Source organism: Lissotriton helveticus, chromosome 1_1, assembly GCF_964261635.1.
Source record: "Lissotriton helveticus chromosome 1_1, aLisHel1.1, whole genome shotgun sequence".
NCBI classification, from domain to species: Eukaryota; Metazoa; Chordata; class Amphibia; order Caudata; family Salamandridae; genus Lissotriton; species Lissotriton helveticus.
Window position 1 is genome coordinate 1401030989 of NC_136057.1, and position 12055 is coordinate 1401043043.

Below are 12055 nucleotides of genomic sequence, written 5' to 3' on the forward strand. Positions count from 1 at the left end.
CTCATTAGCAGTTCCTGAAACTCCAGGCAAGCTCCACTGTTGCCTGAAAGCCTCCATGCCATCAACATTAGACGCTGTGACAGGATCAACGGATGTTGTTCCTGTAGAGGTCCCAGGAGAAGGGACTCTGACCAGGGCAAAATCCTGGGAAGGTCGCTGCACATCCCCAACAAGGTCGGGAACCACGGTTGCGATTTCCACAGAAGTGTCACCAAGATCACCTCCGCTTTCTGCTTGAGAATGTATGACGCCACTCGTGGGATGAGAAGAAAGGGGGGAAACGCATAGTTCAACGCCCCCGTCCAGTCCTGTAGAAACGCATCCGTTGCTGCCGCTGCTGGGTCCGGCCTCCAGCTGAAGAACCTGGGCAGCTGGCTGTTGAGCCTGGATGCAAACAAGTCGATTTGGCAAGGACCCCAGAGGTCCTCTAGCCAGTGAAACATCCGGGGAAGCAGCTGCCAATCGCTGTAATCCCTCAGGTGTCTTGAGTTCCAGTCCGCTACCACATTGGACTGTCCCGGTATGTATTCTGCAATAACCGTGATCTGACGGTTGAGGCAGTATTGCCAAAATTCCTTGGCTACCTGTACTAGCATGGACGATCTCGTCCCTCCCAACTTGTTTATATAGCGAACCGCCGAGACGTTGTCCATTCTGAGAAGAATGCAACACGACGTCCGATGCGGTGAGAGAGTTCTGATAGCGAAGGATCCTGCTAGAAGTTCCAAGCAATTTATGTGTAATTCTAGCTCCTGAGGGGACCATCGTCCTCCTGTGGAAACCGCGCCACAGCGCGCTCCCCAGCCCCAACGGCTGGCGTCGGATTCTATGACCACTTCAGGAAGAGAACCAAAAATGGCTCTGCCGTTCCAAGCCTCCACCTGGTGCAACCACCATTGCATTTCGTCCCTTACCTTTTGTGACAACGGCACTAGATCCGAGTATGCCAGCCCTCTCTGGAGGTGCTGTATCTTCAGTCTCTGCAGGGCCCTGTAGTGAAGAGGCCCTGGAAATATCGCCTGTACTGACGACGCCAATAGACCTACTATCCTGGCGACCGTCCTGAGAGATACCATCTGATTGTTGAGAAGAGAACTGATTTCCTTCTTTATATCTTTCAGTTTCGACTTCGGAAGGCTCAACTGAGCTGTCTGTGAGCTGATCACAAACCCTAGAAAGTCTGTCGTTTGTGACGGAATCAGAACAGATTTTGTCTGATTTATAACAAATCCCAGATTCTGGAGCAACGAAATCGTTGTCTGCAGATGTTGCGACACTAGATCCGGGCTTTGAGCCATGATTAGGATGTCGTCCAGGTAGATTATCAACCGTATGCCTTGTTCCCGAAGGTGGGAGACTACCGGCTTCATCACCTTGGTGAAACACCAAGGAGCCGAGGAAAGCCCGAAAGGAAGGGCCGAGTATTCGAACCATCGTCCGTTCCACTGAAACTGCAGGAATCGGCGATGGGGTGGGTAGATGGGAATAGATAGGTAGGCGTCCTTGAGATCCAAACGGACCAGCCAGTTGCCCTGCCAGAGCAGATCTGCCAACAGATGGATGCCCTCCATCTTGAAATGATTGTATACTAGGAAGTAATTGAATTCCCTTAAATTCAACACAAGTCTGTGACCTCCTTCCTTCTTCTGAACCAGGAAGATATTGCTGCAAAACCTGTGCGGATCGTGATCGCACACCGCTATAGCCTGTTTGTGAAGCAATTCTTCTATCTCGTTGTCTATAAAGGCTCTCTCTTGTTGGGAAAAAAAGGAGAGTTCTCGGACCCGTCGTCTGTGTAGGAGTATGGTAGAATTCTAGCTGAAAACCCCGTACAGTTTGTAAGACCCACGCATCCTGGGTCAGAAGAGCCCAATTGTGAAAGAAGTGTCTTGTGCGACCCCCCAGTGGAAAGGGAAAACAATCGACTGTGCTCCCCTGAAGAGTTCTGGTTGTGGAAGCCTGCTCTGTTGCCACCTCCTTGGAATCTGCCTCTGTGGAATCTGCCTCTTGTGGGGTAGAAAGTACCACCTCTGGTAGAGTCCCAGTCTCCTCGACCTCTACCGAAATCGCCTCTGGGGGGACCTTGGTTGGCGAAGCGGCCTGGCGAGCGTCCCCGACCTCGTCCGGCCCTGTTGAAAACCTGTTGGTGGAACACTCGTTTGATTCCAGATTGAGCCTTGTCTAGCGATGTGAAGGTCCCCACATATTTGGAGACGTCCTTCACAAAGCGATCTCCAAACAAGTTACCCTCGGCTAAGGGACCTGGTTCCGCCGATGCCAATTCAGTCTGGTTTGAGTCCATTCGCATAAGTAACGACTTGCGCCGTTCTGTGGATAGCGCGCAATTAGCGTTTCCTAATAAACAGATGGCCCGCTGGGTCCATCCAGCCAGGATATCCGGGTCCACGGGAACGTTGGATTCCTTGGCTTGAAGGGCCATTTCAAGGATCTTTGCCAAAGGGCCTACCACGTCCAGCATTTTATCCTGGCAGCCGCGCCAGGCGCGGTCGATGCCCTTCTTAGGGTCCTTGGCGAACTTTTTCAAAAAGGTTAAAAGGCTAACGTCGATCTCCGGAGTCTCTGCCACTTTGTGGGCAAGGTCAGGTCGAGGGCACTCCGAGCGTAGACGATTACGCACCTCTTTGTCAAAACCTTTTCTGAGGTTTTCCTGCAGGTAATCTGCCACGGCTGTGGCCGGGACCCAGTCAGATGATCTGGGATGGACTATTTCCGTAGGATTGAACGTAAAAGGGGTATTAACAACCGGGGCGGACGCCGAAGGTGTGGCCTTCTTTGCCTTCTTCTTCGGTGGAGCCTCTTCGTCCGTATCAGTGGTATCTGTACCAGTCGTGGTGGTAGTGTCAGTCTCTGTATAATTTTGTTTGCTCTTGGCCTTGGCTCCTGTAGAGTAGCCATGTTCCTGCCCCGATGTTGGTAGGGATTGCAAAGCCTGTTCCTGCCCTGATGCTGGTAGGGATTGTAAAGCACTTGAATGTGGCCATTGGTCACTGCTGCCTGCCTGCGTAGCTGGTGGAGTTTTCTTAGTGGACTTGTCCTTAGTGAAGTCATGCCGTTTTGCAAAATTCTCTAACTGTTTTGTAATAGGCTTAAGAGCCTTCGCCAATGCTTGATGCACAGAAGAAGGCACTGTGCTCTCGACAGCCTTGTTGACTGAGGCCTGCACCGAAGCGTCCAAGGCCTCCACAATTTTATCCTCCACTGCAGCAGCTGGCTGCTCTTCATAGATTTCTTCCCCTGCCTCCTCATCAAAATACACCCAGTCTTTCATCGTAGTACACAGTGGGTAGATACACCACAGAAGCGAGGTAGACACTAGGGGAGTAAGAGGGGGGGGGGTCAGCCCCACTGCACACTAAATACACACTAATGTCCTGTACCAGACCCCCTCAGCAAAAGCTGTATAAATATTATTGCAGCCCAGAGGGCGTCAGAGCCGAGTAAATTCTATATATAGAGCGTGTGCACACTCTTAAATAAGGCAACTGTTGATTACAGCCAGTTAGGCGTCTCCTCCACCAGCTCTAACCAAAAAACGCGGTGTAAATCAGTGGGAACGAGCTCAAAAGCGTGTGCAGCCCAACCGAGTCCAAATCCTACTAGGAATAGCCCAATGGACGTGGCTTGGGCTGCACGCGCTTGCCGTGTGGTTCGCGGCTCCGTTTGGGCGTTCGGGCGATTAGGGAGAGCCCTGCGCCTACCCTCAGGCACCGGAGGGGCCCGGCCAAGGAACGAGTAACCCGCCGGGCAGGCCGGTACAGGCGCGCAAAGCGCGTGAGACACGGAGCGAGGCTCCAAACACGAGCGCAGCAGCGCCCCTAACGCGGCTGTCACCGCCGACCCAGAAGCGGGTCCCAGAGCGCGAAAGCGCGTCGCTCCACTAAAATGCAATCTGCCCAGCAAAATCGTCAACTAAACGGCCAAGCCGCATACAAGCACCAGATTTAAGGTAAAGCAAAGCAATCAAATACAAATGTAAACAGAAACTCTTGTCAAGCACTAATAGCAATGTAAGAGTAAGAGTAATGGGAGCATAGCACTTATCTCTTGCTGTGAGCAGCAAAGAAAGAGGAAGCTGGGACTGTTACCAGGGCTCTTGTAGGGCTAAGGAGGTGTGGCTTGGGCCAAGCATGATGGTTAATGTAGTTTAACTTTGATAAACTGTATGTTTATTGGCTGCTGTGAGTTTACAGTAAATGAAAGAGAAGCATAATCTGAAGCCTCCGGTCCTGTAATAGAATTTTCTACAGGGTGCATAGCTGCCAAGGTTTCAGATAGCCAGGTGTGACATTTTCATAATTTCAATGTAAATATGAGTTACAATTCAACGATTATGAGTGATACTTTCTCACGAGCAGTATAAATATAAGAAATTACACCGGAGAGTGAGGTTGAGGCACACATAGGTCACAGCCAGGCTGTATGTTATTATTTCAAGACTAGTATAGCAGCCTCAACCCTAAATAAAACCATTAACCCTAGCTGAGCAGTCCTCCCCATTTGGCGAAAGGTGCCTACGTGCCCAGCCCTGCAGCAGGCACCAGATTACACCAGTCGCAGTGTAGGAAGGTGGCTACCTGACTATGGTTACCCCAGATTCTTTGCCTTGTGTTTAGCTGGTTTTTTACTTAGTTGGCCTGGTTCCCTGCTAATCAGGGCCCCAGGCTATCTGCTCTCTCTGTAAAATGGATTCCATGTACCCTAGGTACATACCACAATTGGAAATGGACTCCTTGTCAGCCCCTGAACCATGCACTATAGGTGCTCAGGGCATAGGTGCCACCAAGGCCTACCAGGGGCTGCAGCATATCTTTTGCCACCCCTGGCTGGTTCTTGAATTGACACAACTGGCTGATCACTCAGCTGGGGCAAGATGGTGTAATCACCTCTTGCTTAGATATAGTATACCTATATCTAAACCTATATCTGGACACATATAAACCTGTGAGCCACTCCTATGGAAGGCCTTATCAATTCTGGAGGCAGAGTGCGTGGTTTAATGTGAGATGGAGCTCTAGCATGAGCTGAGCCTGTCTGCAGCTGTCGGGAACAAATCCCTAAGCTGTTTCAGGATAATGCCATACCATATACTATTAAGTGCATTATAATCCTCGCGGTTATAAGGCAACTTTGGTTTGGCTTTATCAAAACATGTCGTGTAAGGTGTCATACGATTTGGAATATTATCCCCTCGCCAGTTCTGGCGACGGGGATAGCATTCCACCCCTCTAGAGGGGTAAGACATGTTACTTTACTGAAATGCGGTTAATTTCTAAAAGAGCCTCAGATCCACAAAATGGATGCTTCTGCCACAGACACAAGTCTGACCCCCTGAAGCTGACCGAAACTCAGCCAAGGGGGCCTGGACAAAGGGTTTCCTGTCGCAGGGAGGTGTCACACCCCCCCAGACAGGAGATAATGGATTGTAGCAGGGAGGTTTGAAAGAAACCAGACACTGCATGGGGAGCACAAGGCTGCCCCTTGCATAATCCGGTCAAACCGGTTCTGGGGCACACCAGCCCCAGTCCCAGCACGGCCTGGATCAAAGGAAAGGGGTGTATCCACCCCCTTCCTGGGTCCCACCCATAGGAGGGGACCTAGCAGGTAATCCAGCCCCCCAGATTCGAATAAGAGTGGGAGCAGTGCCAATGCACTTCAGATTATCCTGATAAAACATAAGAAACAAAACTCTGGACCCTTCGACATCCTACTCAACGTAGAAGACTGAAGAATCTCCCTTGTGGTCAAGGAGTGACCACCCTGTGCAAACAGGCACCATCCAGCACCTCAACGTCTGCTTTGTTGCAGTTCCCGCCGGAACTCGAGGGACAGAGATCGACGAGATCAAGCTTGCCTGCCTTCTAACAGCCCGATCCACAGTCCCTGCAGAGCTGAGACCCGTGGAGGCGACCGGAAGCGTGGGGCACGCCATCTTGGAAAGACCACGAGACGCTGACCGTGCAGCCCACGAGTGACCCTCGAAGCTGTACACCGGGGTTTGAGAAGCCCCAACCCTGCGCCACTCTTGCACCGAAGTTCAGCCCTCCACACTCGACGAATGCTGCGTGGGGCCCTTCTGCTTCTTTTGGCTCAACGTGTTGGCCAGTCCCTTGCTAGCTGGCTTGTGGCCCCTGTGCCGACGAAAAACGAAATACAACTTGTGATTCTGGTTGCTCCAGATTTGCACCAGCTCCCCTGAAAAGGAGCCCCCACTCTGACCTTCCTGGTCCGAGTGAGAAGCAATCTCCCATTTCCGCGTGGATTGCTTTTGCCAAGTGTTGTTTGCTCCAATCTTGAAGCCGACGGCGAGAGCCTTCGTGGGACAGATCATGACCTGCTCCTGGACTTCGTAGATGCCCCAGAGCCCACGTGACAGCGGAGAGAAACTCCTCGACAACCACCTGATTGCGCCAGACATTGCCTGGTTCCATCCTGGTTCCACCCTGGTCACTGCTGAGTGACCCAGACTCTGTCCCCTCTGCTTTCAGGTACTTTTCGACTACGATCCACCCTTGGATCACACAGGACACTTCTCCTTCACAGCGCCTGCAGCCTCTTCAGCTCCAAGCACCAAGAACCAGCGTGACGAAACCCGACACTACTTCGACCCTGTGCACCCGCTTCCTGTGGGTGAGGTAACATTGCAACGCCGGTGTTCCCACACTGGTACACACCTCTAGGGTCTGTGTCTTAAGTTTTGTCTTTCTAGGTTCAGCGGAAGTGTCCTAAAACTCTATTTGCTTAACTTTTGCGCACCATTGACTTGCATTGGTGCATGCGTGTGCTTTCAGCACTGCACCCGAATCCCGCGGGCTTTTCCCGACTTCAGCATTGCTTGTCCCGACTGCTCCAAGCGATTCCCTAGGCCCTAGGCCTAACCACTGTTCGATTGGTATCTCTTATACCACTTTCTTAATATATGGTCTGAGTGGCCCCTCGCCCTCATCCATAATTGTGCAACTTTGTATGTTATACTGTGCTTCTGATTTAACGCTTGTGCTCCTTTGTTCATAAAGAATACTGGGGATTATTTTGAGTAATAAATACATATATTTTTATAATATATACTTGTGTGGTGTCCTTTCATTTGATATTACAGGACTGTGATTGGTAAAACAGCTTGCTTAACACGACCTCTTGAGTTAAGCCTTTAAGGCTGCTTAGTCTATGCTACCATTAAGATAGCTTGTCTACAAGGTTGACTTACAACCTGACACCATAAGGGATAGCTTGGACTGATACAAGGTGGTTCCAGAATTGGAAACATCATATATCAGGCCAACTTCTCACATTGGTGAGCAGCGGTGCGGATTTGAGCTTGCTGTTGTTTTACCATTGCAATCTTTTTATCAAATTGAAAGATCACATCAAGTACCTTAGGTACATATAAATCAAAAGCTTAGCATATTAAGTTCTACTGAACTTAGTAGTTGTAGATTAAAATCAGGATCAGAGGGGTAACCAGGTTGTAGTTGCCAGGCTTAACCAGGCCAACTTAAACCTACTGGGGAATGGAGAGGGCCAGCACCTCCCCAGATCCCAAAATATCATTCTCCCAAGCAACAGTAGAGTGAGATCTCCATCAGGGGACTCTCATATTTCTAGTGCCTCAAGAGAATCTCAGAGAGGGATGACTTCCTCTCAGAAGATAGAGCATAGGGCCAGGATGAGGGCTGTCAAACTCCAGATAGAGAGGGAGGAGGTAGCCCTGGCTCAAGCTAGACTTGCTTTGGCAAGGGAACAGAAAATGTGTGGCTTAGATGCCACTGGTGGCAGCAATATTCCTAGAGAGAAACCCAGGTCCTATGATAGTAGAAACCTGACAAAGATTGTGCCCCCCCTACAAGGAAGGGGATGACATCCACAAATGGATGACTGCTCTAGAAAGAGCCTGCATGGTACAGCAGGTTCCTGAAGAACAGTGGGCTGCAATCTTATGGTACTCCTTTTCAGAGAAAGGGAGAGATAAGCTCCTCACTGTTAGACATGAGGATGCAAACAATTACAAAGTCCTGAAGAGTGTTCTGATAGATGGGTTTGGCTTAACCACTGTACAATACAGGTTAAGGTTCAGAGTCACCCAGAAGACACAGACTCAGGACTGGACTGATTTTGTAGATTGTGCTACTAAGGCTCTGGAGGGTTGGCTACATGGCAGCAAAGTACATGACTTCACAGGATTGTATAATTTGATTATGAGGGAGCAGATCCTAAGTAATTGTCAGAACCAGCTCTTACACCAGCACCTGGTGGACTCAGATTTGACCTCTCCCCAAGAATTGGGAAAGAGGGCAGATAAATGGGTCAGAACCAGGATTAGGCCTAAGAATCAGGACAGTAACCAGAAGAAGGAGTCTACCAAGCCTCAAGAAAAGGGTGAGGATAAAAGTAAGGAAAAGACTTCCCCAGGGCCCCAAAACTCCAAGAATGGGGGTGGGTCCCAAGACACTTCTTCAACTCAGAGAAAGACTTATTGTCATGTCTGTAAACAGGTTGGGCATTACAAACCAGACAACTGTTGTCCCAATAATGGCAATAAAGAGAATATACCTCCAAAGCCAGTTCCAACACCTCCTGTTTCTGTCAGCAGTAATCCCCCAGGAAGTGGGAGCACACCCAGGAATCTGGGTGGGTTTACTTTTGGAGCACAGGTGGATCCTGGCCTATCCAGGTCCCCATCACCAAATAATCTTGTTTATGAGACTGGCATGGGGTTTGCCAACTTCTCTGATTGCCCAAATACCTTGAGCAAATATAGACAAGAACCCATCATCAATGGTTTGAAAGTTGAAGCTTTTAGAGACACAGGGGCTAGCATCACCATGGTGGCTGATTGTATAGTCCCCTCTAAGCAACTTTTACCTGGTGCCACATACCAGGTAACAAACATTGATGGCATCCAAACAAATCATCCCATGGCAGTAGTAAGTCTCAGCTGGGGAGGTGTCACTGGCCCAAAGAGAGTGGCAGTGTCACCAAACTTGCCTGTAGACTGCCTACTTGGTAATGATTTAGAAATCTCAGCCTGGGCTGAGGTTGAACAAGAAACCCATTCTAGAATGGTAAATTCCAATGGAAAGGTTAGTGGGGCTGTAATGGCTACAACCCCATTTCAAGATGTCCTTCCTGAAAAGGTTGGTAGGGCTGTGCAAGACTCAGCCCCATCTTTAGCAGAAGCTCTTCCTGAACAGAATAGCAAAGCTGTTATGATAACAGCAGAAACCCAAACTGAGTCTCCTCCTGAAAAGGTTGGTGGGGCTGTGATGGCCACAGCCCAAACTCAAACAGATGTGTGTGTTGTGAAGCCTGAAATGATGGATGACTCCACACAAACTTAGAGCACAGAGGAGGACGAGAAATCTCCCCCTCACCAGACTTTAGGAATGGATCAGCCTCCCAGGGAACTGATCTTACCCCTGATGAAGGAACTGCCCCAGAGGTGGTTGGGCCTAGCCTGACAGAGCCTCTGATGTCAGTGGACCCTTCCCAGGTGGGACCCAGTCTGGAGCAGGTAACCTGCCCCTCTCTACCTTGCCTTAGTCAGCCCAGGGCTGCAGATGACAAGAAGAACAGTGAGACCCAGAGGGCCCCCTGTCAAATAAAGCACCCCCATCAACAGATTAGGGGCACCAAAACTAGTAGCCCTAGTAAGGTGAAAACTTTAAAAATTCCTGAGGGAGCCCCCTTAAAAATAGTTAGGGACCTCCCACAGATGGATTCTGTTGGGCACAGCCAAACCTGGGACCCAAAGGGCCCAAACCTGAACTGTCCCTCCAGCAAGCCAAACAGAGGGACCCAGCCTCCAGCTTTAGGTAGCCAGAGGTTGACCATGAGAGCACAGTGCAACTCAGTTGAAGAAAGAAAGGAACACATGGTGGAAGATAATTGGAGGAAGCTGAGCCCTAAATTAGTGGAGCCTCACTTCAATACTCCATATCCAAACCAGCCTTTAACTTTGCTTAAACACACCCAAGGTAGTGATTCCCTATGGCGGAGACCCTCTAATACCCCAAGGGTGAGGGACTGCTTAGTGGACCATGAGACAGGGGGTACCCATGCTAGTGCAGGTACTTCCTTATATGGCCACTCAGGCAATATAGGCTTACCTGGCCAAGGATAGCCTTATCTCCTTTCGTTTGGGGGGGGGGGGGGTTATGTAGGAAGGTGGCTACCTGACTATGGTTACCCCAGATTTTTTGCCTTGTGTTTAGCTGGTTTTTTACTTAGTTGGCCTGGTTCCCTGCTAATCAGGGCCCCAGGCTATCTGCTCTCTCTGTAAAATGGATTCCATGTACCCTAGGTACATACCACAATTGGAAATGGACTCCTTGTCAGCCCCTGTACCATACACTATAGGTGCTCAGGGCATAGGTGCCACCAAGGCCTACCAGGGGCTGCAGCATATATTTTGCCACCCCTGGCTGGTTCTTAAATTGACACAACTGACTGATCACTCAGCTGGGGCAAGATGGTGTAATCACCTCTTGCTTAGATACAGTATACCTATATCTAAACCTATATCTGGACACATATAAACCTGTGAGCCACTCCTATGGAAGGCCTTTTCAATTCTGGAGGTAGAGTGCGTGGTTTAATGTGAGATGGAGCTCTAGCATGAGCTGAGCCTGTCTGCAGCTGTCGGGAACAAATCCCTAAGCTGTTTCAGGATAATGCCATACCATATACTATTAAGTGCATTATAATCCTCGTGGTTATATAGCAACTTTGGTTTGGCTTTATCAAAACATGTCGTGTAAGGTGTCATACGATTTGGAATACTATCCCCTCGCAAGTTCTGGCGACGGGGATAGCATTCCACCCCTCTAGAGGGGTAAGACATGTTACTTTACTGAAATGCGGTTAATTTCTAAAAGAGCCTCAGATCCACAAAATGGATGCTTCTGCCACAGACACAAGTCTGACCCCCTGAAGCTGACCGAAACTCAGCCAAGGGGGCCTGGACAAAGGGTTTCCTTTCGCAGGGAGGTGTCACACCCCCCCAGACAGGAGATAGTGGATTGTAGAAGGGAGGTTTGAAAGAAACCAGACACTGCATGGGGAGCACAAGGCTGCCCCTTGCATAATCCGGTCAAACCGGTTCTGGGGCACACCAGCCCCAGTCCCAGCGCGGCCTGGATCAAAGGAAAGGGGTGTATCCACCCCCTTCCTGGGTCCCACCCATAGGAGGGGGCCTAGCAGGTAATCCAGCCCCCCAGATTCGAATAAGAGTGGGAGCAGTGCCAATGCACTTCAGATTATCCTGATGAAACATAAGAAACGAAACTCTGGACCCTTCGACATCCTACTCAACGTAGAAGACTGAAGAATCTCCCTTGTGGTCAAGGAGTGACCACCCTGTGCAAACAGGCACCATCCAGCACCTCGACATCTGCTTTGTTGCAGTTCCCGCCGGAACTCGAGCGACAGAGATCGACAAGATCAAGCTTGCCTGCCTTCTAACAGCCCGATCCACAGTCCCTGCAGAGCTGAGACCCGTGGAGGCGACCGGAAGCGGGGGGCACGCCATCTTGGAAAGACCACGAGACGCTGACCGTGCAGCCCACGAGTGACCCTCGAAGCTGTACACCGGGGTTTGAGAAGCCCCAACCCTGAGCCACTCTTGCACCGAAGTTCAGCCCTCCACACTCGACGAGTGCTGCGTGGGGCCCTTCTGCTTCTTTTGGCTCAACGCGTTGGCCAGTCCCTTGCCAGCTGGCTTGTGGCCCCTGTGCCGACGAAAAACGAAATACAACTTGTGATTCTGGTTGCTCCAGATTTGCACCAGCTCCCCTGAAAAGGAGCCCCCACTCTGACCTTCCTGGTCCGAGTGAGAAGCAATCTCCCAGTTCCGCGTGGATTGCTTTTGCCAAGTGTTGTTTGCTCCAATCTTGAAGCCGACAGCGCCGACGGCGAGAGCCTTTGTGGGACAGATCGTGACCTGCTCCTGGACTTCGTAGATGCCCCAGAGCCCACGTGACAGTGGAGAGAAGCTCCTCGACAACCACCTGATTGCGCCCGACATTGCCTGGTTCCATCC

General features: G+C 50.4%; 1 protein-coding gene across 1 annotated transcript; it reads right to left on the reverse strand.

Moving 5' to 3' along the window:
- Positions 1–1738: 1738 nt before the first annotated feature.
- LOC144764108 (uncharacterized) lies at positions 1739–2440 on the reverse strand. The gene has a single exon (XM_078650279.1). It carries the CDS (start codon positions 2438–2440, stop codon positions 1739–1741), a length of 702 nt encoding a protein of 233 aa, XP_078506405.1.
- Between the last annotated feature and the right edge of the window lie 9615 nt (positions 2441–12055).